The sequence below is a fragment of the Capra hircus genome, chromosome 24 (genome assembly GCF_001704415.2).
Source record: "Capra hircus breed San Clemente chromosome 24, ASM170441v1, whole genome shotgun sequence".
NCBI lineage: Eukaryota > Metazoa > Chordata > Mammalia > Artiodactyla > Bovidae > Capra > Capra hircus.
The window spans coordinates 30,842,919-30,869,168 of NC_030831.1; the positions used below are offsets into that span (position 1 = coordinate 30,842,919).

A 26,250-nucleotide genomic window follows, 5' to 3' on the forward strand; every position below is an offset into this window, starting at 1 on the left:
TGAAATTATTGCTAATCAACAAATCAAGGAAGAAGTCAAAAAGGAAATCAAAATATGCATAGAAACAAATGAAAATGAAAACACAACAACCCAAAACCTATGGGATTCAGTAAAAGCAGTGCTAAGGGGAAGGTTCATAGCAATACAAGCTTACCTCAAGAAACAAGAGAAAAATCAAATAAATAACCTAACTTTACACTTAAAGTAACTAGGAAAAGAAGAAATGAAGAACCCCAGGGTTAGTAGAAGGAAAGAAATCATAAAAATTAGAGCAGAAATAAATGAAAAAGAAATAAAGGAGACTAAAGCAAAAATCAACGAAACTGAAAACTGGTTCTTTGAGAAGATAAATAAAATACGCAAACCACTAGCTATACTCATCAAGAAAAAAAGGGAGAAGAATAAAATAAACAGATTTAGAAATGAAAATGGAGAAATCACAACTGACAACACAGAAATACAAAGGATCATAAGCAACTATATGCCACTAGAACGGACAATTTGGAAGAAATGGATGAATTCTTAGAAAAGTATAACCTTCCAAAACTGAACCAGGAAGAAATAGAAAATCTTAACAGACCTAACACAAGCATGGAAATTCAAACTGTAATTAAAAATCTTTCAACAAACAAAAGCCCAGGACCAGATGGCTTCACAGGTAAATTAGACCAAAAATTTAAAGAGCTAACACCTATCCTACTCAAACTCTTCGAGAAAATTGCAGAAGAAGATAAATGCCCAAACTCATTCTATGAGGCCACCATCACCCTAATACCAAAACCAGACAAAGATGCCACAAAAAAAGAAAACTACAGGCCAATATCACTGATGAACACAGATGCAAAAATCCTCAACAAAATTCTAGTAAACAGAACCTAACAACACATTAAAAAGATCATACATCATGATCAAGTGGGCTTAATCCCAGGGATGCAAGGATTCTTCAAGATTTGCAAAGCAATCAATGTGATATATATACCATATTAACAAATTGAAAGATAAAACCCATATGAATACTTCAATAGATGCAGAGAAAGCCTTTGACAAAATTCAACATCCATTTATGATAAAAACTCTCCAGAAAGCAGGAATAGAAGGAACATACTTCAACATAATAAAAGTCATATATGATAAATCCACAGCAAACACTACCCTCAATGGTGAAAATTTGAAAGCATTTCCCCTAAAATCAGGAACAAGACAAGGGTGCCCACTCTTACCACTACTATTCAACATAGTTTTGGTAGTTTTAGCCATAGCAATCAGAGAAGAAAAAGAAATGAAAGGAATCCGGATTGGAAAAGAAGTAAAACTCTCATTGTTTGCAGATGACATGATCCTCTACATAGAAAACCCTAAAGACAACACCAGAAAATTACTAGAGCTAATCAATGAATATAGTAAAGTTGCAGGATATAAAATTAATACAAAGAAATGCCTTGCATTCCTATACACTAACAATGAGAAACCAGAAAGCAAAATAAAGGAAGCAATCCCACTCACCATTGAGATGAAAAGAATAAAATACTTAGGAATAAATCTACTGAAATGAACAAAAGACCTATATATAGAAAACTATAAAATACTGATGAAAGAAATCAAAGATGACACAAATTGATGCAGAAATATACCATGTTCACGGATCAGAAGAATCAATTTAGTGAAAATGAGTATACTACCCAAAGCAATCTACAGATTCAATGCAATCCCTATCAAGCTCCCAACGCTATTTTTCAGAGAACTAGGACAAATAATTTCACAATTTGTATGGAAATACAAAAAACCTCGAATAGCCAAAGCAATCTTGAGAAAGAAGAATGGAACTAGAGGAATTAGCCTGCCTGACTTCAGGCTCTACTACAAAGCTATGATCATCAAGACAGTATGGTTCTGGCACAAAGACAGAAATAAAGATCAATGGAACAAAACAGAAAGCCCAGAGATAAATCCACGCACCTATGGACACCTTATCTTTGACAAAGGAGGCAAGAATATACAATGGAGAAAAGACAATCTCTTTAACAAGTGGTGCTGGGAAAACTGTTCAACCACCTGTAAAAGAATGAAACTAGAACACTTTCTAACACCATACAGAAAAATAAACTCAAAATGGATTAAAGATCGAAACCTAAGACCAGAAACTATAAAACTCCTAGAGGAAAACACAGGCAAAACACTTTCTGACATAAATTACAGCAAGTACCTCTATGACCCACCTCCCAGAGTAATGGAAATAAAAGCAAAAATAAACAAATGGGACCGAATTAAACCTAAAAGCTTTTGCACAACAAAGGAAACCATAAGCAAGGTGAAAAGACAGCCTTCAGAATGGGAGAAAATAATAGCAAACGAAGCAACTGACAAATAATTAATCTCAAAAATATATGAGCATCTTGTTCAGCTCAATACCAGGAAAATAAACGACCCAATCAAAAAATGGGTGAAAGAACTAAACAGACATTTCTTCAAAGAAGACATCTGTATAGATGGCAAACAAACATATGAAAAGCTACTCAACATTACTCATTATTAGAGAAATACAAATCAAAACCACAATGAGGAACCATCTCATGCTGGTCAGAACAGCTGCTATCAAAAAGTCTACAAACAATAAATGCTGGAGAGGGTGTGGAGAAAAGGGAACCCTCTTGTACTGTTGTTGGGAATGCAAACTAGTACAGCCACTATGGAGAACAGTGTGGAGATTCCTTAAAAAACTGGAAATAGAACTGCCATACAATCCAGCAATCCCACAGCTGGGCATACACACGAAGGAAACCAGAATTGAAAGAGACACGTGTACCCCAATGTTCATCGCAGCACTGTTTATAATAGCTAGGACATGGAAGCAACCTAGATGTTTATTAGCAGACGAATGGATAAGAAAGCTGTGGTACATATACACAATGGAATATTAGTCAGCTATTAAAAAGAAAGCATTTGAATCAGTTCTAATGAGGTAGATGAAACTGGAACCTATTAAACAGAGTGAAGTAGTCAGCAAGAAACACACCAATACAGAATATTGACACCTATATATGGAATTTAGAAAGATGGCAATGATGACCCTATACGTGGGACAGCAAAAGAGACAGTGATATAAAGAACAGACTTTTGGACTCTGTTTGGAGAAAGCAAGGGTGGGATGATTTGAGAGAATAGCACTGAAACATTTATATTATCATATGTGAAATAGATGACCAGTCCAAGTTTGATGCATGAAACAGGGCACTCAAAGCCGGTGCACTGGGACAACCCAGAGGGATGGGATGGGGAGGGAGAAGGAAGGGGGGTTTGGGATGGGGGACACATGTACACCCATGGCTGATTCATGTCAATGTATGGCAAAAACCACAGCAATACTGTAAAGTAATTAGCCTCCAATTAATATAAATAAATAATTTTTTTAAAGTATTGCTAATCCAAAAAAGAGATTCTTTCTAATCCAAGGACCTAAAATTAATGGAGGAAGTAAAGTTATTCATGATTTAACATTCCAAAGACATCACCTAAGCAATATACATACAAAACACACACATGCAAACATTCTAAATCTTTAAGTAGGTTCTAGATTACTGCATAGGTATCCATACAATCTATATTAATCTAAGAACTAATTTCATACACTTATCTTCTTATATATAATTTCAATGCACAGAAGTAAATTAAGGAGAAATTAAATACTCCAAAGTAGCAAATTTTAACAGTTCCCCTCTCTTAGACACAATAGGCTTATGGAATAGTTGGTTCTAAATGATAATTGGTACTTGTTGCTTTTTGCCAGAGTAACACCTGGAGACAGTGGCTGATGCTATTCAACTTTAGCAAGACTTCTAAGAATATTAAATGTAAATCTACATAGAGGATAGTTATATAAATTATACAATTAGAAAGATTTTTGAAGGATAAGAGGGAGTTTGCATAACAGAAAAAAATTTTAAAGGAAGAAGGTCTAAAACAAATTTCTCCAAATTTATTTTTGTTGATTTGTTATCAGCAAAAATGATAAGCTATGAATGCTGAATGTTCTAAGTTTAATTCTCTGAAATTTATAGTTTTAAAAATTGCCACCACTTTATGCAGTGTTCCAAACTGAAAGCTCTCCTCTTCAGTACTAGAAAAACCTGCATTTGAGCCAAGGATTTACTCCTCAAAGAGCAAGATTCCACCTCACTCCCCTCTGGGATTTTATGCTTATTCCAGCAAATTCAGACCAAACAGGTAACATTTCAGGTTTCCATCTATAAAGAAAGAGGCAGACAATAAGTAGACCCTCAATTTTTAGGTACAGAGTAATAAAAATATAAATGGTTTAAAATATCAATTTTGTGATATTTGTGAGAATAAAAAATTCAAATTGTTAAAGGGTTTTTAACAATCTGATTCATGCAATTTAAGTGACTGGAGGGGCAAATCAATCAGCAGTTTATGTAAACACTGAAAGAGCATATAGGAGGGTTCTCTCCAGTTTCCCATTTTTCAAAGAAAATTGCCTTTAAAGTTAAAACACCATGAATACAAATCAACACAAAAAAAGAGGTTTTCAGCTAATTTCAAAATAAAGATTGTACTAAAATATCACCAGCTCATTAAAGAAATGGACATTTTCAATTCAGGTTGGATTACTTAATGTACTGGCTGTTTATAGTTCAGAGAAAGTCTGACAACGATCTAAGTTAAAAATACAGGAATAAAGGGGAAAATATATATGCCTAAATTCTCAAAACTGAAGAAGCACCAAGCAAACAAATACTTCAGTATATTTATAGCCCAGTTAGAACATATATCTGTCCTGAAATTTAAAAATTAAATTAAAATTTTAAATTTAATTTAAATTTCCATCAAATAAATAAAAATTAAATAAATTTCCATTTTAATACTGATATAAACTGATTTTTTTAAAATCACCATTCTGAATATCAATAGTACATTTCATTTCTGCTCCCTGTAACCTACAGACTTTCTCAGATTTAAACATACAATAAATGAAAAGTAGTTTATAATCTTTGATTATTAGAAACCAGGGAACCTTTAATGTTTCTGAGATTTGTGACAAACTCAAACGACACATAAAAATGAAGCTTTGAAAAAATTAATCAAGAAGTAGGGCAGGAACTCAGACATTCCTGTATCTTTCTCAAAGGAGTTATAATATTATAAAGAATAACTATGTGGATGAAGAAATTTACAAATAACTGTTCCTGCCAAAAAGAAAAAAGTATGCTAACGAGGCCGTATTTATAGGAATGTGCTTAATGATGAAATAGCATGTCCCACTTTTAATAAAATATTTGCACATATTTATATACAAATAGATCAATAATAAAGGACAGTGGGTCATCCTGTGGTAGAGAAGTTGGAACATAAAAATTTCTACTGGACTAGTTTTACCATATTTTAAAAATATACTAGTATTTGGAACCTCGAGGTCACAAGAAGACAAATACTGTATGATTCATTCCACTTACATGAGGAATCTAAGTAGTCAAATTCACAGAATCAAAGCAGAGTACTGCTTACCAGGGTCTGGGAAAGGGGAAGATGGGGAGTTGTTCAATGGGTATTGAGTTTCAGTTTTGCGAGATGAAAAAGTTCTGGGGGTGTGGGGCCCAGCAACGTGAATATGCTTAACATCACTGATCTGTGCACTTAAAAATGGTTGAGATGGTTAAGAAAAAAGATTCGACAATACATAAATAATCATAAACAGGTATAAATAATCTATAAACAGTAGACTGGTCCCATGCACTTATATGCAACTACTAGTTACATGTGCCTATTAAAATTTACATTAACTTTTTAAAGTTAAAATTTCATTTCCTCAATCACAGTAGCCACAGCCCAACTGCTAAACAGCTGTTGGGTAGCTGTTGACGGCAGCTCAGACTCGGTAAGTGTTCATCACAGGAAGTTCTATTAGATAGCACTGGGTCAGACTCAAATACATACGGGAATCTGTATTTGACACAAAACTGTCTGTGATAAAGGTGGCACAACAAATTGGTGGGGAAAGAATTATTGAGGAAACAGTTGGGACAGTCTGCTCGTCTGGACAACGAGGAGGGAGAAAGGGAGTAAAGCTAACGGCAGAGCTTACCTATTATTCCGAGCAAATTCTGAATGAGTCAGAGATTTATACTTTAAAGCTGAAATGATAAGAGGACTAACTTGTAAGTCTAATTATTAAGAAAGGGCTTTCCAAACACAATGGAATTCGAGAAGGACAAAAGAAAACGACCGATTTTTTTTTTAAATTTAACAAAATACAAACTTTCATATGAATAAAGCCCAGACAAACTGAAAGAAAAGTGAAGAGGGGTGTGGAGTGTTCCATTTTAAAAAATCTATTAAAAAATATAACATGAGGGGTAGAAAATAAATTGAAAGTGTCAATATACCCATGAAAAAATTGCTCAGTTTCACTTGGAATTTAAACACTATTAAAAATTGCACTTCCAATCATCAGATGGAAAAGATAATCCCCAGGGTTAATGACTGTGTGGAAAAACAGGCATGAATGGATGCAAAACTTCATACAAATCATTCAGGGGGCAATTTAAAAATATTTATCAAAAATGAAAAGCAACAAATAATTTATGGGTAAAATGATATTGAATCTAGGATTGTGTTGAAAATAACCAGAGGAGTAAAAATCTTACCTTCTTGGTGCAGATATAAATAAAAACAAAATTTGGCATAAAATGATAGTAGTTGCATGGGCATGGTAAGTATGTAGGGGATTCATTATACTACTCTATCTTTGAATATGTTTGAATTTTTCCAAAGTTGTTCCTTTCATGCACTCTTTAACCCAGGAATTTCATTTTTAGGAATTCAGCTTATAGATACACTGAACAAGCACAACAGTGGAAGTACAAGGACACTCTCTGAGGTAATAGAAGCATCCGGAAACAACCTAAATTTCCATTAGAGAATCAGCTGAATAAACTGTTTATCTAAACACGGTGATGTAACATACCTTTAAAAAATATGGAGGTAAATTATATGAAAGAGATTATGGAAAAGGGGAAAAGTATCAAGAGCAGAACAATAGATACAATTTGATTGCATTTGGTAGAAACAAAATCAAATGTGAATCTGTGAAGGCACATGAGATACACGTCCATATGCATAATAAATTCTATAAGGATATGTGAGAATCTGAAAGGTGGGTACATCTGGTTGGGCAGGGGATGGGGGACTAGAAATCTGGGAGGAGGAAACTCATCTTTTTCAAACATTTTTATACTATGAATTTTTTTACATGAGAACGTATTATTCCATTACATTTTTATCAATAAAAAGAACTAGACTTTTAAAATCTTTCCTCTATAGAGATGACTATCATTCATCAGGAACTGTTAATGTTTTGGGTCAGCTGGGAAGAGCTTGTCCCAGATCACATTTAAGTTTTATAGAGCAGAACAGAGGAGCCACAGTTTCTCTATTACTGACCCAACTCAGGGCTCTTTCTCACTCTTGTATCTTAGCCCCAATGACCAATCTGAAAATCTAGCATTATAGATTAATTAATCTAGAATAATTGCTCTAAAGATGTAAGTAAGATCCTTCCTTGGTGTTAATCAAATAATTAATGATATTTATTGAATATATATTAATATGTACCTGGTCCTGCGGAAGATTCAAAGGAAAAGGATTACAGTCTTGTTCAAGAAGTTCATAATCTCTCATAATAAACCAAAGAGAAAATATTCATGTGAGGAGCAGAGAACTGTTACTGCCATGCAAACACATTACATGCAGAGAAAAAGAGAAGTTAGTGTGGGTATGCAGAATCAGGGTCATGGTAGAAAAAAGAGGGCAGACTTGATCTTAACAGATGAGCTGGATTTAGACACCCAGCGAGGAGAAAATTATATTAAACTGCCTGGAAGAATGTACAGGAAAAAACCGAGATGGTGAAACTCAGTATGACCAGTGGTGGGGGATGGGAAGAAGTATAAAACAAGTAGTAAGTTGGAGGAAAGTTCAAGGTGATACATATTTTTAAGAACAAGCAAAAATTAAGATTTTATAAAATAGGCAAAGGAGAGCTTTAACAAGCATTTGGCAGCAACAGTGTGCACGGTAGAGTAAATTATCTGCATTCTCTGCTTCCTTTAGGCCTGCTTTTCTGACATGACAAATAAAAGGACATTGTTTCCATACCTCACTTCCAGACCCGGACTCTAGTGGTCTCTTCTTTCTTGGTCCAATAGCTGCAAGAGCTGTGAGATTAGCATCTCTCTGCTGTATCTGTGCGAGCTCCAACTGTTGTAACTGGAAGACAGAATTAAAAAAAAAAAAAAAATCGGTGTTTACACACAGCCATGCTCAGGGACGGGGGAGCCTGTTGGGCTGCCGTCTATGGGGTTCGCGCGGAGTCGGACACGACTAAAGCGACTTGGCAGCAGCAGCAGCATGCTCAGAGAGGGGAAAGAAACTGACCACTAAGCCCACTTCTCTGTTCTTTCCCAAATACGTGACAGTGCAAAATAAATATCAGATCAAAATAAATAACAGATTTCCCTAACAGCCAAGTGTATATCATATTCTGATTCCTTTCCTCTGATAAACTCCTTAGTCCTGAATCTCTAAACAGAAGAGGCAGAATTTAGGTAAGGAAGAAGTATAGAATAGAACCCAAGAAAGACATCTCAGAGCTTAATCTCTCCTTAAGTTTAAGCACAGATAAGAAATGCCTATCGAGTAAGTTGAACCATAAATTGGACTGAAAGCAGCCAAACTACAGTCAAACTTTTCAGATTAAAAGTGAATTACAGTTGACCCTTGAACAATGAATGTGGGGTTAGAGGTGCTGACTACCTATGCAGCAGAAAATTTACATATAACTTATAGGTGGCGTTCCATATACCTTACAAGTAACATATAACTAAATTAAGGAATCTGCCTGCGAGCAGGAGACGGGGTTCTAACTCTGGGTCAGGAAGACACCCTGGAGAAGGGAATGGCTCCCCACTCCAGTATTCTTGCCTGGAGAATTCCATGGACAGAGGAGTCTGGCAGGATACAGGCTATGGGGTCGCAAAGAGTTGGATATGACTGAGCAACTAATACACAACACATAATTAAATTTACATACAACTTATAGAGGTTTCTGCATATGTACGTATCCATTAACTCAATGAACTGCAAGTCATGTAGTACTAGGTAGTCAGTGAAAAAAATATACATTTAAGCATAGTTCAAATCTGTGTTGTTCAAAGGTCAACTGTACTTAAAAACAGTTTTATGTATTATAGGAAATAGTTCGTAAATATATGATTTACAAAGCACTTCCTTAAAATTAATTCATTTAACCCTTACAATCACATTGAAAGGTATATATTGTTATAACAACATGAAAAGTATACATGTACTTTTTTTTTTAACTAAGGGAGACAGTGAGGCTTTAAAGAGGTTGGGAAAACATCATAAAGGTCACACAAATAATAAGTGATTAAAAACAGAACTCAGAGCCATAAAAACCTTTTCAATATATCACATTTTTTATGGATTTACTCTATATTTATCTTCACATGAAAAATTGAAAGTGAGTCAGTACTGTTTTGATGTACTGCTATCACTATGGTTAAACCAGAATGATGAAATCTACAAGGTATAATTTTTTGATATTTGGGCACTAAGCTGTACCTATCAAAGATGTCCTATTAAGGTAAATAACTTCAATATACTAAAATTGAGAAATAAATGCATGAAACACTGCATCATTTCACCAAGGCAAGTGTCAAACAGTATTCTTTTTTTTTTTTTTAAATCAAAATAAAATATCACTACACAGATCCTAGGGCTTTTCCAGAGGAGAAATAATGTTCAATTCCTACCAAAAATCTTGTTACTGTGGAGAAAAAGGGAGAAAGAACTAGATAGGGATTGCTAGATAAATATTCAAACAAGACTGGGGAACCATAAATATATCCTGAGAATATTCTTCTAAAAGAGAACTAATCAAATTTTTAACACTAAAAAAAAAAAAAGACCAGATGAAAGCAGGAAAGTTTTGGATGAAGTAGGCCATCTCAGAGAGAGCACTTCAGATTACTTTATAATATCAAAGGAAAGACAAAGAATAAGCCAGGAAGCTATAGATAACTGAGTCTAACAAAGCAGAAAAGTTTGACTTAACTGAAGAAAGTGAACTAGGAACCACTTCCCTTTTACTCCACAAATTACAGGGCAGAATCTGTCCTTTAAACTATGTATATATGTATATATAAACTGTTAGAAAACTATCATGGGGAGTTGTAAACTATCTTTTATTGAGGCTGGTCTTTTAAATAAAATATACAGTTTTAGAGTTTGACGCTGTCATAATATAGAACTTCAGGGTAACAAAATACAATTTTAGCGAATCAACCCTGCAGCACAAATGAAACGACCAGCTATATTTTACAGTCTTTCCCTGTAGAGAAATGGTATCTGTAAGACAGTCACATCAGTTTTAAAATTGACCTCTGTCATCATATTCCTCTCCCTATAAAGTAAAACATTTTCTCTCTGCAAATTATACTTTGGTTTTCAGAAATCTCACATACAATGTTTTAGAAAATTTTGCAAAACTCTTAACAAAAATATAAACTGACCATAGTTTGGTGGGTCCTGTATTTACAATAAACTTTCTTAAACTCAATATATCTTGGCCAGCACAATACACTGTGGATGAAGACATGTAAACTTTCTGTGTGATAAAAGCAGTCACTGAATTAGAGGTTTCCTAGTGGAAACAAGATTGCAAATGACATGATTATTTACACAGAAAATTTCAAGGTAGTTATAAAAAACAAAATTAAAGAACTTCCTAGGACTAATAATGACTTTAAGCTAGGCTACAAGATGCAAGTCAATACACACAATAATCACATTTCTAAATACCATTAAGGTAAAGTCAGAAACTTAAATTTTTTAAAATGTCACTTAAAATAACTTTTCCCCAAATGAAATAAGTGTAAATCTAATACATACAGATACTTGTATGCTATAAACCACAAGATGCAGATGAAAGAAATAAAAGAAAAAAATAGATAAATGGAGAGATACACTGTGTTCATGGACTATAAGATTTAACAATCCATGGATTTTAAGAAACAGTAAAGGTTCAATTCTCTCCAAACTGACCTTCAGACAACATAATTCCAATAAAAATTTTTTTTGTAGATATGTATAAGTTGATAGTAAAATTTATATGGAAAGTGAAGCCAGAAGCTAAATCAATTTTTTGGGGGGAAAAAAGGGAACAAAATTGGAAGAATTACACCATGCAATTTTAAGAAGTACTTATATAAGGCTATAGTAACCAAAATAATGTGGCATTGACAAAGGAATGGGCACAGATTAATGAGACAGGATAGGGAATCGAGAAACAGATTCACATAAACATGGCCAGTTTATTTTTGACCAAGGTGAAAAACAACTCAACTGAGAAAGCAGTTATTTCAACAAATTGAGCAACTGACCATTCATAGGCAAAAAAAAAAAAAAGAATCTTGAACCTCACACGTTATACAAAAATTAACCTCAAAATGTAAGCTCTAAATTTTTAACAAAAAGCATAAGGAAAAGCTTTCATGACTTATGGCCCAGCAAAGAATTTTCGGCCATTGACAGCCAAAGCAGGTCTATTTTTTTTTTTTTACCTATTTGACTTCATAAAAATTAAAAACTTTTGCTTTGTAAAAGACAGTTAATAGAATGAAAGGACACACTACTTTTCTCATCAAATTATATGCTTTTTCTTTTTTTGCCTTATTGTACTAGCAATATAATGTTTCCTAATCTTTAGAAGATAGCATTCAGACTTTTGATCATTAAGAATGGTATTAGTGGGAGGGTTTTAACAGAGGTCCTATATCAGACTGAGGAAGTCCCTTCTATTTCTAGATTGCTTAGAGTTTTATTAATAATGCATGGTGAAATCTGCAAACAGTTCTGCCTCAGCTGATATGGTCACATGGTTTTTCTTTCTTAGACAATTACTATGTTCAGTTCAGTTGCTCAGTCATGTCCGACTCTTTGCGACCCCATGAACTGCAGCACACCAGGCCTCCCTGTCCATCACCAACTCCCAGAGTCCACCCAAACCCATGTCCATCGAGTTGGTGATGCCATCCAACCATCTCATTCTCTGTTGTTCCCTTCTCCTCCTGCCCTCAATCTTTCCCAGCATCAGGGTCTTTTCCAATGAGTCAACTCTTCCCATGAGGTGGCCAAAGTATTGGAGTTTCAGCTTTAGCATCATTCCTTCCAATGAACACCCAGGACTGATCTCCTTTAGAATGGACTGGTTGGATCTCCTTGCAGTCCAAGGGACTCTCAAGAGTCTTCTCCAACACCACAGTTCAAAAGCATCAATTCTTTGGCGCTCAGCTTTCTTCACAGTCCAACTCTCACATCCATACATGACCACAGGAAAACCATACCTTGACTAGATGGACCTTTATTGGCAAAGGAATGTCTCTGCTTTTTAATATGCTGTCTAGGTTGGTCATAACTTTTCCCCCAAGGAGTAAGCGTCTTTTAATTTCATGGCTGCAGTCACCATCTGTAGTGATTTTGGAGCCCAGAAAAATAAAGTCGGCCACTCTTTCCCCATCTATTTCCCATGAAGTGATGGGACCGGATGCCATGATCTTAGTTTTCTGAATGTTGAGCTTTAAGCCAACTTTTCACTCTCCTCTTTCACTTTCATCAAGAGGCTTTTTAGTTCTTCTTCACTTTCTGCCATAAGGGTGGTATCATCTGCATATCTGAGGTTACTGATATTTCTCCCAGCAATCTTGATTCTAGCTTGCGCTTCCTCCAGACCAGCGTTTCTCATGATATACTCTGCATTTAAGTTAAATAAGCAAGGTGACAATATATAGCCTTGATGTACTCCTTTTCCTATTTGGAACTAGTCTGTTGTTCCATGTTCAGTTCTAACTGTTGCTTCCTGACCTGCATACAGGTTTCTCAAGAGGCAGGTCAGGTGGTCTGGTAGTCCCATCTCTTGAAGAATTTTCCACAGTTTATTGTGATCCACACAGTCAAAGCCTTTGGCATACTAATTTTTGAATACTGAACCAGCTTTGCCTTCCTGGGATAAACTCTTCTTGGTCAAGATGTATTATTTTTAGGTATCACTGGATTTGACTTGCTAATATTTTGGTGAAGATGTTTACACTTATGTTCATGAGGCATACTGATCTATACTGTTGGCTGGTGTGCAGATTAGGTCAGGGTCACATATGATAAGCGTGTAGCTCGAGTGGGAACAAGAAATAAACAGAAGAATATGGGGTTGCTTTCCTGAGCTCCTCCCTTTCTACCTCCTCTTCCCAGTAATTCTTGGTTCCTTAGGGCTCACTCCTCTTTTTGCCTCTCTGGCTATAAGGCTGGGGCTTTAGTTACTCCTCTTGGCCATGTAGTTCTGTGACTGTGTCCAAGTCTAGGATCAAGCAGCAAGCATGAAAACAGAAACCGAATTAGAATTAGAGGAGCTATCTTGCTAGTTAGCCTTTATAATTCAACCTCACCCTTCAGGAAAATAGTATATTCCACATAATCTCAACTGGACACTTCCCCCCTTACACTCAAACACAGTTCTTTATATACTGTTGAAAAGAAATATAATGTACTATATTGATATGGACTTACAGAACTTTTTTCCCAGTTCTTACTCTTATATTCTTTTTTTATTCTCAACCTCTAAGGAAACCACTCCCACAACACACACATACAAAATTGGTATGTTAGTTACTTTCTGGAAACAGACATCCATGGTCAATCTCAGGCTTATATTTAAAAGCCTGATGGCATCTTTCTTAAAGGTCTCCATAGCTAATGTTTTTAAGCTACTGGTTTTCCCTCTAATACCTCACCTTTCCCTAAATGATGACAGTTCTGTAATACAAGCAGAGTATGTATTGTTATTTTAAATACAAGAAAATGGGTAAGTTCAAAGAGGTCAAGTGATTTTCCCACAGAGAAATCAAGACAGTGGTAGACTGAATCTAGCATCCAAGACTCCTGACTCCTATCTCAATGCTCCCTCCGCTATAATACATACATTTTCCTACAAAAGGAAAACATGTCTCTCAAGACACACAGATCCCATATTCAAAATTAAAGATGCATACTCCCTTCTGAAGAAGCTCTAAATTAAAAAATGTCTTTTTTTTTTACATACACCAATCCAGAGATACAACCAATAAAGGTCTCTTGTGAAAATATCCATTAAAAAACCTACTGTAGCTTTCCTGTGTCCAAAAAGAACTAAGTGAATGGTAACTGGATGGGGACTGAACTATGCCAATTCAAGATGCCAATTCTCAGATTCCCCAAATCATAGTATTTACTTTAACCTTCTGTAACTATATAGTCAATGGAAAAAGAAAAGTTATAGATTTCAAAGGTCACCTTCTTTCTCCTCCTGGACCAAGGATTATAAGTGTGGTCTCCAGAGCAGCAGCAGCAATTGCAAAATCAGTGGAAATTGGTCAGAAATGTGAATTCCCATGCTTCACTCAGGCCTGCTATATCATAGGTGCCTGGGACCCAGCAATCTGTGTTTTAACGAGTCCTCCAGATAATTCTTATGTATACCTAAGTTTGAGAGCCACTTAGACTACCAATGCTTTGAAACACGGCAATTCTGTTTCTCTGCTATGTATACAAGTTCTTTATAACTTGTCCTTTTAAGAACACCTTCTCCATACTACATTAATTTGATTGCTAGAATGTACTTTTAATGACAAATTTCATTTTGCCCTGTTCAGTGTTCCATGAATTTTTACTCCTGTAGAACTAGCATAAAGTTTAAACACAAGTTGCTATAATTTAACAGTTAGCCTTTACCATCACATTTCATTGACTCCATCTTTTAAAATTTCATTATAAAAAAGTCCCTTACCCTTCTTGTGTCTAAATAATATATTTTCTAATCAGTAATGAGTCTTATGAGTCACTATTCTATTTATTGTACAATAATGTTTTATGGAGAATTATATTTCTTATAGTTCTTATATCTTATACAAACAAAAATCCCAAGTACTTCAGGAGGCTGTTATGCATTTTAATCATTTAATACTTATTTTTGTAGTTTCTAGAGGTAGTACTGTAAAACTAACGTGCCAGTGGCTACATGTCTTGCATTCCTTTTTCTTTCTTCTATTGTCTGATAACAGATGAAAATGGGAATGCTAGGAATTGTTATAAAGAAAATGAGTTCTTTGTCTCACTCTGCACAGATGTACTGAATTCACATTCCCACAAGAGAAAGAAGATATTTAAAAGGAAATAAGGGTCACAATATATATAACAAATGTTTAAGGAGTCAGGGTGTTTGAATTCCAAGGTCAGATGGCATGTTCCATAGAATTCTGGATAATGTGGTAAGAAAGGAAAACACTGAAGGCTAGATGGTAATATAGGATACACAGTACACATTTCAGACAAGTCTGCAGATACACTGAACATAAATGCCCCTGCTTGTTTGAAGTCACAATCTGGCAATTAGTAATCTATTTAAGACCTTTCACAAATGGACAGTGAAATGGAAGAATGTTAGTACTTACATTTTAGTAAAAGTATCTAAGGGAATAAAAAAGCCATCACAATTTAAAAGTGGCCGTATTTAAAATATAAAGTTGCAATAAAGAGAGAAGACATGTATAATGATGTTTTTCTAGGAAAAAATAGAAAACAGGAAAAAGATGGCCCCGAAGTTGGAATCAGAATTCAAGAGGGAAGGGATATAGGGATATATGTATTCTTATGGCTGATTTGCATTGTTGTATGGCAGACACCCACACAACACTGTAAAGCAACTATCCTCCAATAAAATAAATTTAAAGAAAGTTTGATATCCACAGACATTTTAGCCGGACAACAAGGTTTTCAAATAGACAGATAACCTGTCAGGTCAATAAGAACAGAATGTATCAGGAGCTACTTCACTGGATTGAGATTAAGCTGAAGGCAAACCCAAAGGCAGCACTGGATCTTACTTGGGGCATATGAGATCTAGTTTCCCCAACCAGGGATCGATCCCAGGCCCCTGGCAATGGGAGCGTAGGGTCTTAGCTACTGGACCACCAGGGAAGTACCCAGTTTACTTTTTTTTAACGTGCTGAATGAGAATGACAAAATTGGAAGACATCAACAGGAAGGATGAAAAGAAATTAGACATCTTTATAAAAACCTGCTCAGTTGAACACAGTTTGTCAAGAAGGAATGCATAGATTCTAAAACAGTATTAGAGACAAGAAAACCAAGGGGAGAAATGACCAAGATCACAAGTCTAGCCCTTAACAACTAAAAGCAATCATGAAGTATAAGCCTATGTACAAAGGGGACTCAAGCTGTGATTTAATATTTATATGACAGACATCATTGCTGAAACATTTCTCAGGATCAATAAAGCCTACAGCTTCTTTAAATAGTTCTTTGGAGTTTTATATTTGTACGATACGGTCATTAATCTATTTCCTGTGCCCAGCTTGGTAGGTAGGTAATTACCTGGAAAAGGAGAGCAAACCAGTTTTAATTGAGAAACTGGAAGGCATCTGTACCAATTTTCGTGACCGGACAGTGAAAACTTCCTAAACAGCCGAATACCAAAACATTACAAACCAAAGCTTTATAGTTTATACCAATGTGATAACAATTAGCATATTCCAAATGATAACCTTACAAATTAACATATAACAATTCAACTCTATCAGACAGGGTCAATGATTATTGCAACCAAACAAAATACAGTGTTTTGCTATATTTAAAATGGATAAACAACAAGGACCTAGTGAAGAGCACATGGAAGTCTGTTATGCGGCAGCCTTGATGCAAGGGGAGTTGGGGGAAAATGGATACATGTTTATGTATAGCTGAGTCCCTTTGCTGTCCACTGAAACTAACACAACATTGTTAACTGGCTATATCACCAATACAAAATGAAAGTTTTTTCTTAAAAAAATATGGTATATTTGATTCTAAACTAGAGGCCCTAAGAATATTAGTTATCAAGAGCTCTAGGGGGCAAAGGGATGACAAAAATGACAATATTTTACTTTCATTAAACATCTGCAATGAATACAGGGTGGCCCTGTTCTTGGAACTGAGCCAATGTATTTTATTCTTTTTTTTAATCAAAGAGGATTTAGAATAGGAAGCAACCAGAAAACTTTCCAAATATTTTGGAAAGAAAATATACGGTCTTTTAAATCTTGCTAGGAAAAAGAAATAAATGGAGCTGCAAAAAGAGTGGGGAGAAAAAAGAACAGGTTTGCCACCACCTGCTCTCATGGAGAACTTTTTTCCCCTTCATATTTGCTCTTAGACTTTTTTTTGAAAAATCCTATCCAACTATTCATCCCTCAGGGAATTTAAAACACACACACACACACACACACACACACACAATTAAAAGAAAAACCAACCAACCAACCAAAACCATTCCATATAAACCTGAAGGAAAATTTAATCTAATCATCCAGATGTTTGAAGGTTTATGAAGGAAGAATAGACAGGATAAGGCCTTTAATGATAAAAGGGTAAGATTTCTGATACATATTTTCCAAAAGTGGCTGGAATTGGAAGCAAGATAAGTATCTAATCAGTCCTAATGAAAACAAAGAGGACCACTCATGATTCAAAGCAACTACAGAGTGCCCATCCCCACATAGTCCACCATCAAGCCAGGCTTACTGAAAGGGTATAGGTATAGTTCTTGTGGTTCCTTTTCTCAGGTGATATTTTTAGGTTAATTTTCCACTGGAAAGAAATGAGTACCAGAAATCTTTTTGTTGTTGAAATAAAATGATTCTGGTTTCAAATCATTTTAAATGTCCTCCTTTCATAGTTCTCTTCACCCTAATCCAGAAACTCCTCCATCCAGAGTTCAGGTTTTCTTCCTTTTCTGTTTTAGTGAAAACACACCACAATGATTGTAAGGATCTTACTAGATTTCCATTTGTTTTGCCTCAGCTGCTACATTAATCCAAACAATAAGGGCCCTTAAAACATTCATAAATAACCTGCTGCTGCTGGCACCTAGGAGCCGAGTGCAGCAATGTTAAGCAACAACAAATTTCATAGTTCAAGAGGCACAGTTAAGGAAAAAGGTTGCTCAGGAAATCACTCTTATTTAGCACAAAGATCCTTAAAAATTGCATGAAATCAGTCAAGTAACTATAGAAACCAATTTCTTCAGCTCCATATCACACGTCTCACACCTCAATTGTCTTTATTATCGTCTGCTGTCAGATCCTTAATCAGAAATGTGAACAGGCTTGATGATTTATTCAGCAGGGAAAAGAATCTGTAGGTCAAGTGAAAAATTTCACACACACACACACACACACCCACCCACCCACCCTTCCACACACACTCCATCTTCAACCTTAGGTACTTTCATTTCCTTCTGTTCTCAGCAGCTCTGGGGGCAACTCCAGTGAGATCCAATATTAAGGCTCAATTAAAATAAGCTCCAATTAGTGGAGCTTTTTTCTCTGGGGCTAGAAAAGTCAGGAAATGGATATTGGGAAATGTAAAAAGTCAGCTACTGAGAGGAGGCTGCAGACATAAATGAACTTATTTGTTGATTTCTACAGTTGCTATGCAGAGGCCTCTGGGAGTAAAAGCTTAACCAGTCTAAGCTATAAACTAAAACCCCTGCAGCTAAACATGAACTGTGTGAAACAAGGGCTCCATTCCAGAACAGAAAACTGCTGGGCCCAGAAAATTAAAAGCCAGAGGCGTTTTCCATTTAAAACTAAATCCCAGTACCACCTCCCAGCCAAAGAATTATAAGCAGTATCAGATTTACAAAACGAACAATTACCCTGGAAAAATGTAGCCTATTGTACAGTCCCAGATGCTAAATCTCAGAAGTTTCTTTTTTTCTTTTTTTTTTTTTTTTTAATCCCACATTATATTCCTCCAACTGGGCTGCTGGAGTTTACAAAGAGCCATTTCTAGACAGGCCTAAGCCTTGAAAATAAATTTTAAAAAGAGAGCACATAACTCATTGACCTCATTTGAAGCACTGCCCTTGCCTTCAGCAGTTCCTGTCCTTCCCCAAGGCTTCGGCAAATGGTATGCAACAGCAAAATAAACCCTGACCTAATTGCCAGGAGAGAGCTGCCAACCTTCCCTTCAACACAAAGACAAGCATGGTAACTTGAAAGTCCTACCTCTTTGGCTTTCTGCTTTAATCTCAGCTGTTCTGGATCTTCTTTATTGGAACGACTCTATCAAAGGAAAAGAAAATTTTAATAGAAATTACTAGCATCTAAACACCATAGTTGCCGTTAAATATTTAATAAATGACAATTTTCTCTCGTGATTGAAAACCTTAGCTCTGGGGGAAAATGCCTCAATCCAGTCCCGTGCTCCCCCTACCTCCTCCCACCTCTTCATCTGGGCTGGCTGCTGCAGTTCTAGCCTGGAGGAAGTTTATACAGAAAATGATGCTAACAATGTCGGTCAGGTCCAGTTGAGGCATGACGTTGTTCTTGTTGGAACACTAAAAACTGAAAAATGGATGGTACAGAGGAAGGAAAGCAAAGGAGGATAACTGTTGGCTTAAATGGATGAAAACAATCAACACTGGCTAATCCTCAGGTGAAGCCATTTTGGTAAAACATATGGTATTTCAAAGACTATTAGAATCAAGAAACTGACAGACTTTGAACTGAATTTCTCTCTCTTCAAAAGTGTAATTTTTAAGAATTAAGGAAGAAATACATCCCAGTGTTTTCACTAGAGTATGTTATCTTCTTTGGATTCTCTGTTGCACTTAATTGAATGCTGTGCCCAAGTAAAAGTTCAAAAACTGTTTATTGAATGTTTCTTTCTATGCTAATTCAGTTCAACGCTCCAAAAATGAGTAATTTTGGAAGACTGCTATAAGAAGAAAGCTACCTTCTACATGTAATGCTATGATGGATCAAAAGGTAAGGAAGGAATTTCATTTTTGACACCATGGACATTTGTCTGCTGAAAAAGACGCTATGGACAGGTGTATCCTTTTTCTCATTCTAACAAAATTACCTAATTCCTTATAAATCTGAATATTTATTCTATAAAATGAAATATTAGCTAACTAAAGGCAGGCTAACAAAATAAAAGCTACATGCATTTTCCTAATTTAATAGAATTTTGTTAAAGGAAAACACCAGAAACTGTTTAGATTTGAGTGCCTTCCAATTTTAAACACCTTAATACTTACATAAGATTCTACTCAAAGTAATTTTTTCTTCATTTTGTGTCCAGTCTAATAGAACAACTTCACTCCAACTGAAACTAAGAAAACTCCTTTATTATTATATTTACATTAGGAGAGAATGAGTATGTGTATGTATGTATTCACACAGAAATGTGTGTATATGTGTGCGCGTACATGTTTGTGTATATAATGCTTTGCCTCAGTATAAAGCGGGCACATTTTGTTACCAAGTGCTTGTCAGTCAACCAACATTTACAGACTACTCATAGTATGTACCCTACCTGACCTGTCACTGCTCTAGGCCTTGGAGATACAGAAATGAGATGACAAGACAAAGTCCCTGCCTAAGAAGATGAAAATAATAAAATTTACAGAAATTAAACACAGCTGTGAAACATAAAAATATTTATGATGGGGAAAAATAAAAAATGACTGAGAATGGCAAGTGCTATAAAGAAAACAGGATCATGTGATTGAAGCGGGGGAGTACTTCTACAGCCAGAATGGGATGGAATCCATCGCTAAGGAGTGAAAACCGAGTAGAGGTCTGAATGACAAGCAGGAGGCAGCCACACAAAGATCTGAGGGAAAACAACCCAAGCAGAAGGCAGAAGTCACTGCAGAAGCCAAAAAATGGGAATCCGGTTGGCACACTTGAGAAAAAAAGGAGGCTGCTGTGGCTGGATACCAGGGGCCGCCTTGCAGGCCACGGTAAGGAGCTGGGGTTTGATTCTTCTTATAAGAAAAAGCAACTGGAGGATTTGAAGCACAGGTGTGAGACGCCACCGACAAGACACTTTTGAAAGGCCCCTGGAGGCCGTGTACAGAGTGCACTGAAGGGACCCAAGACTGGAGGCACAGAAACACAGAGCAATTAGGAGACTGTTCTAAGACAACTGCTGTGAATACAAGACTGAGACAGAGATGAGGATGATTTGAGCCGGCATCAGAGCAGAGAAGGTGACAATAAATAATTAGATTGAAACATATGTTGGGGGCAGAGCCAACCACATTTACAGGACTGGACACAGGGTGTGAAGTAAAAAGAGGAGTCAGGGATGACACCTAGGACTGTGGTCTAAGTAACTGGAAGGATAATAGTTCCAACTTTCGGAGGAGGTCAAAACTGCACTAGATCTGGGGAAGGGAACTCAGCGATCAGTTTTGAATGCCTCATCAGTAGTCTAGGATACAAACTTGGAGCGCAATGAAAGGTCACTGTGACAGGAACTGAATGAGCCAAGAAGGGAAAATCACAAGGCAAGGTCAGAGAGGGAGGTGGGTGCCTCTTGAAACTTGGTAAGAAGTTTGGATTTCAATTTAAGTGCAAGGGGAAGCCACTGAAGGAATTTTATGCAACAGACACACACACATGATTTGTTATGAAAACATCCTGACAACAGTATGAAAAATGGATTGTAGAAAGAAAAGGATGTTAGTTAGAAGATATTATAAGTGTTCAAGGGCAAGATGACTTAGAGTGGTGACAACAGTGATGAAGAGAGGGTGATGGATACATTTTGGGAACTTAATAGGAAGTGACTGGATGCAGGACAAGAAGAGAGGAAAGGAGTTGATGATGACATCCTAGGTTTCTTGGCTTGAACAGCTGGGTGAGTAACAATGTTGTTTACTGGGTAAGAAAACCTGCAAGACTACAAGGTGAAAAGAAGGGAAGGTGAGAATATAATATACTACATCCAATAAGAACTAAACAAGTATTTAATAGTTTATAACCTTGTTTACAGCACAGTAATTGGAAATAAAATCCCAATAAACCACCTCATTACAGAGGCTGCATGTTTGCTTATGACACTCACGGGCTCAGGAAAGAGCATCTGCCTGTCCCAGCTGCCTTTCCCAGTGCAAGAGGGGTCAAGATGGGGACTGAGACTGTGGGCAGGGAGAAGCTTCTCAGTCACACGGCTCTGGTGCACCCTGACACATGAAGGTGCAGACCAGAGGCCAAGAAAGAAGGGAGATGAAGGGCTGCAGAGGCTCGCCAAGGCAAGGGCCAGCAGGCATGGCGGCCAATTACATGGGCCATGAAATGAGGGTAGGGATAACAGTAGTAGCAGACAGAAGAGTCAGTCAACATGGCTGCTTGAAAGATTAGTTACATTGATCAAATAAGTAAATAGCAAATATAAGTAAATATATCAAGGATAATGAGAGCCAAGTTTCTGACTACAGAGTAAATACTTATAAACATGGAAAGGTTTAGGCTAGGAAGAATCCTAAGATATAAAATAGAGTCAAAGGTATTCATATAAAAAATTATAGTTTTATAATATAAATTTATGGTTTTATAACATATACACACAGAAAAATATTTATTGATCTATGTGTGTTTATATGCATATGTACACATATATACATACCATACATATACTTCCTAACTCTGTCTATATGACAGGGTCTACATGTAATAATACCCTCTGTGCAAGGAGCACACAGTAGGCTCTAATCTTGTTTCTGGGTATCATCCTCAACCAAAAAAATACAGGGTTCCTGGGAGAAATGACTGATTCTATGGCTGGGGAGGATGAATGAAAGCTGGGCCTGGAGTATCTTGTGCCTGAAAGTAAGGACATGTTCAGTGAATGATGTTAATAAGACAAAAGCAGGTGCCAGCTGCAAGGGTCTCCCACTCAAGAGATCTCAGCATCAGAATAAATCATGACAGTACTAGGCTACAACCTGTTGAATCAAACAGAAATCTGAGAGGCCATACTGTTAAAAATGAGTGAATGAATGAGAGAGAGAAAAGCTCTTCCATAGAAGACAGTGCTAACAAATGTGGAAGAGGTGATAAGAATAAAGAATCACCATTTGGCAGCCACTGTAGATGTAGCTGATTCATAGGTATCATCTATAGATGCTAAACTTGCTAAGTGGAGTTTGATAAGGTATGGGATTATTGGTACAATCCTATAATACCTTTCTACAAAAAACTAATTGATTACAAAGGGGAAAAGGGCAAGTTTAAAATAGAGAGAACTGATCAAGTTTGCCTTTTGAAAGAATCAGCTGAGAAGAATGCAGCATCATTTCTATGTATGTATAACCACCAAGAATGCATGACCTAAATCAAATCGCAAGGAAACACAAGATGAACTTCGGTTCAGAGTCACCTACAGAAGGAAAGGCCTGTACTCTTAAAACCTGTCAAAGACATGAAAGGAAAAGGGTGAGGAGATCTGAAAGAAGGAGTCTGAAAAGAGATGACAACTGAACAGACACATATAACTGAATGGGAAAATGGACCTTGAAGGAAAAAGATTTGGGACAGCTGGTGAAATCTGGCTGGGGTCTAAGGACTTAGATGGTCATGTCATGTTAGTCACATCCTGACATGGAAGGTTATACAGGAGAATGTCCCTGATTTTCCAAACACACACTAGAATGTTCAGGAGTGATGATGAGATGTCATGTCTAAAGCTTGCTTTCAAAGGTTCAGAGAAAGACTAGAGAAAACAGTACGAGAAACCTCTGAATTGAAAGAGAAAAAGAACAGAAGAAAAGAATAATGATGATGGGAGTGTGTACCTGTTTCCAAAAACAGTGGAAATGGAGCAAGTACACTAAAATCTTAAAAATGGGAACCTCAACGGAAAAGGAGATGTGTTGTTCTGGCAACCTTTCTATAAGCATGGATGATTTCAAAATAAATAAACTTTTAAAAACTATTCCATTTTAAGAAAGCCTTCAGAGACAGCTAATGGCCAAACAAAACCAAGACAGTCAACCAATGATAAAGCTGATTCTGACCTCCTTGCCAAGCCATGTTCACTCATACATCACAAAGGATCTTACCTTGGCTGCTTTAAGTAACATTTCTCTTTCTTCTAAATCCTTTCTCTGCTTCTCCAGTTGATCTAGCTTTTCAAGAAATTTGAGCTGTGATCTGGTGTCATTAGACAGGATGTAATTTTCACTTGCCTGGGGGAAAAAAAAGAGTCTTCTGATGATCCAAGGCAACACATTCTATATTAGGTCTTGTTATAAATCAACTAAAGACAGTTACACCAAGATACATGGGGAGGTAAATTTTCAGGAGGTAATGTTATTTCTGCTAAACAAAGCAAGTATGTTAATCATTCTTAAAATCTGAGAGGCAATTTAAAAAGAAGTTTGAAAGTCCCTCAGTCATGTGCAACTCTTTGCAATCCCACGGACTGTAGCCCTCCAGGCTCCTCTGTCTATGGAAGTCTCCAGGCAAGAATACTGGGGTGGGTTGCCATTCCCTCCTGCAGTGGATCTTCCTGACCCAGGGATGGAATCTGGGTCTCCTGAATTGCAGGCAGATTCTTTACTGTCTGAACCACTAGAGAAGCCCTCATTCTTAAAATGTGAGAGGCAATTAAGCAAAAATTTCAAAGAGCTTTCCTAGTAAGCTTTGTCCAGAGGGGAGGAAAAAGGAATTAGCCCAGCAGATACTGATAACAGGAATAGAAAGCAAAACAGTGTATTGTTTACCTATCATCTAAATCTTTTTAGTTAAACTACTGTCAATCCCATCAGACTTTAATGATTAATTAAATCTGAGGCCCATAAAAGATAAAAATAAATAATCACTTCCCTGAAAAATATACCAAAGATGAAAGTTATTACCTCTGCTTCTATTGCTGAATTGGTCTAACTTTGACAAGCAAATGCAACTTCCATCAAAAGACAACACAAGATCAAATGGCAAACATTAAAATCCTAAACACTGCTGTGAGGATTTCCTTAAGCTATGGACTTGGGCAGAAACTTGCATAAATCAGAGTCATAACAAGAAGTGTAATTATTCATCTTCAATGTTCCATAAAAGGATAAAGTTTACAGTTTCATTTATTCTGATATGCTAAACTATAAAACAGTGCTTTACAATCTAAATACTTTGTTATTTTCTTCATCTGATATGACCACCCATCTCTCTGAATATTAATACATATATACTTGTGGGGGTGGGGAGTGACTTCCTGGCATCTATTCATCTCAGTAATTCAGACATCTGAGCTATAGGAGGGAGACTGTATAACAGGAAAACTGAATGTTTTTAAACATTTAGTCCAACAGTCAGTGCCTGGCTTGGAAATCTGGTTACAGTACCATTCCCATCTTTGTTTTATCCCATGCTCATGGATGATTCAATTAACTGGGACTGAGAGATTTCATATGCCCAAGATTCTTTTTAAATTAAATTTTTATTGTTGGTATTTAACCGGATCAAAGGAGTATTACACAGTATAACGAACAAGGATGTATTAGTGCTACTTATTTTACTTTCTGTTTAATACAAAGAAGAATTCTCAAATGTTTTTTAAAGTTAAATAAAATACAAGATAGAATATGGAATACATTATGGGCCAACCATACAGGCATAAACAAAATAACCAGTGGTTTCTTAAATACTTCATTTTTACCATTTTTGTGTTCACACACTCTGGAGATAGTTTACTGAGAGGATTTAATTTAAAAGGACAACAAATGCTAAATTAAAAAGGGGCACAGACTTTCTAAATTTGAACCCAATCTCATTTCCATGCTAAGATTCCTTCTCTCTCTCTCTCCCAGCTCAGTGAAACTACCTTTTGCTTAATGCATTCTTCCTTTACTCTTCCAGATCCTAAACAAATCAGTGTCTTCCCTATTTCTACTGAGTCTCTAACTTTATCTAAGTAACAGTAACCCCAATGTTATCATGATCTCTCCTGTCTGTCCATCTGGTCTAACTGAAGTCTTCTTGGATCACAGAGGAGGGTGGTTTAGTAATGAAAATACAAGGATTCAGACCAAATGATAACATCATCAAGTGAATCCCATCTAAAGAAAGCACTACAGCCCCTTTCAGCTGGAAAACACTGAAGCTTTTCCACAGCCACTGGCACTAGAAGACTCTAATATATCTTCAGTGGGGAAAAACCTGGCAGCAAGATCAGAAGCTTTGCATCACATGTGTTTTACTTTCCACTTCTTTATTTAAATTTCAACTTATGACTATGATTAGTTAGAGAATTATATCTAACCAGGTGAAAGATTAT

At 36.3% G+C, this 26,250-nt stretch overlaps 1 protein-coding gene across 1 annotated transcript in view; it reads right to left on the minus strand.

The window, feature by feature from the left end:
• The window catches only part of TAF4B (TATA-box binding protein associated factor 4b), a 102,837-nt gene that overhangs the window by 16,018 nt on the left and 60,569 nt on the right, over positions 1-26,250 (minus strand). The window contains exons 12-14 of the mRNA XM_013974329.2: positions 24,038-24,163; positions 19,188-19,244; positions 8,170-8,280 (exon numbers count right to left, since the gene is read on the minus strand). Coding sequence (XP_013829783.2) covers positions 8,170-8,280; positions 19,188-19,244; positions 24,038-24,163 — 294 coding nt within the window. The remainder of the gene's footprint in view (positions 1-8,169; positions 8,281-19,187; positions 19,245-24,037; positions 24,164-26,250) is intronic.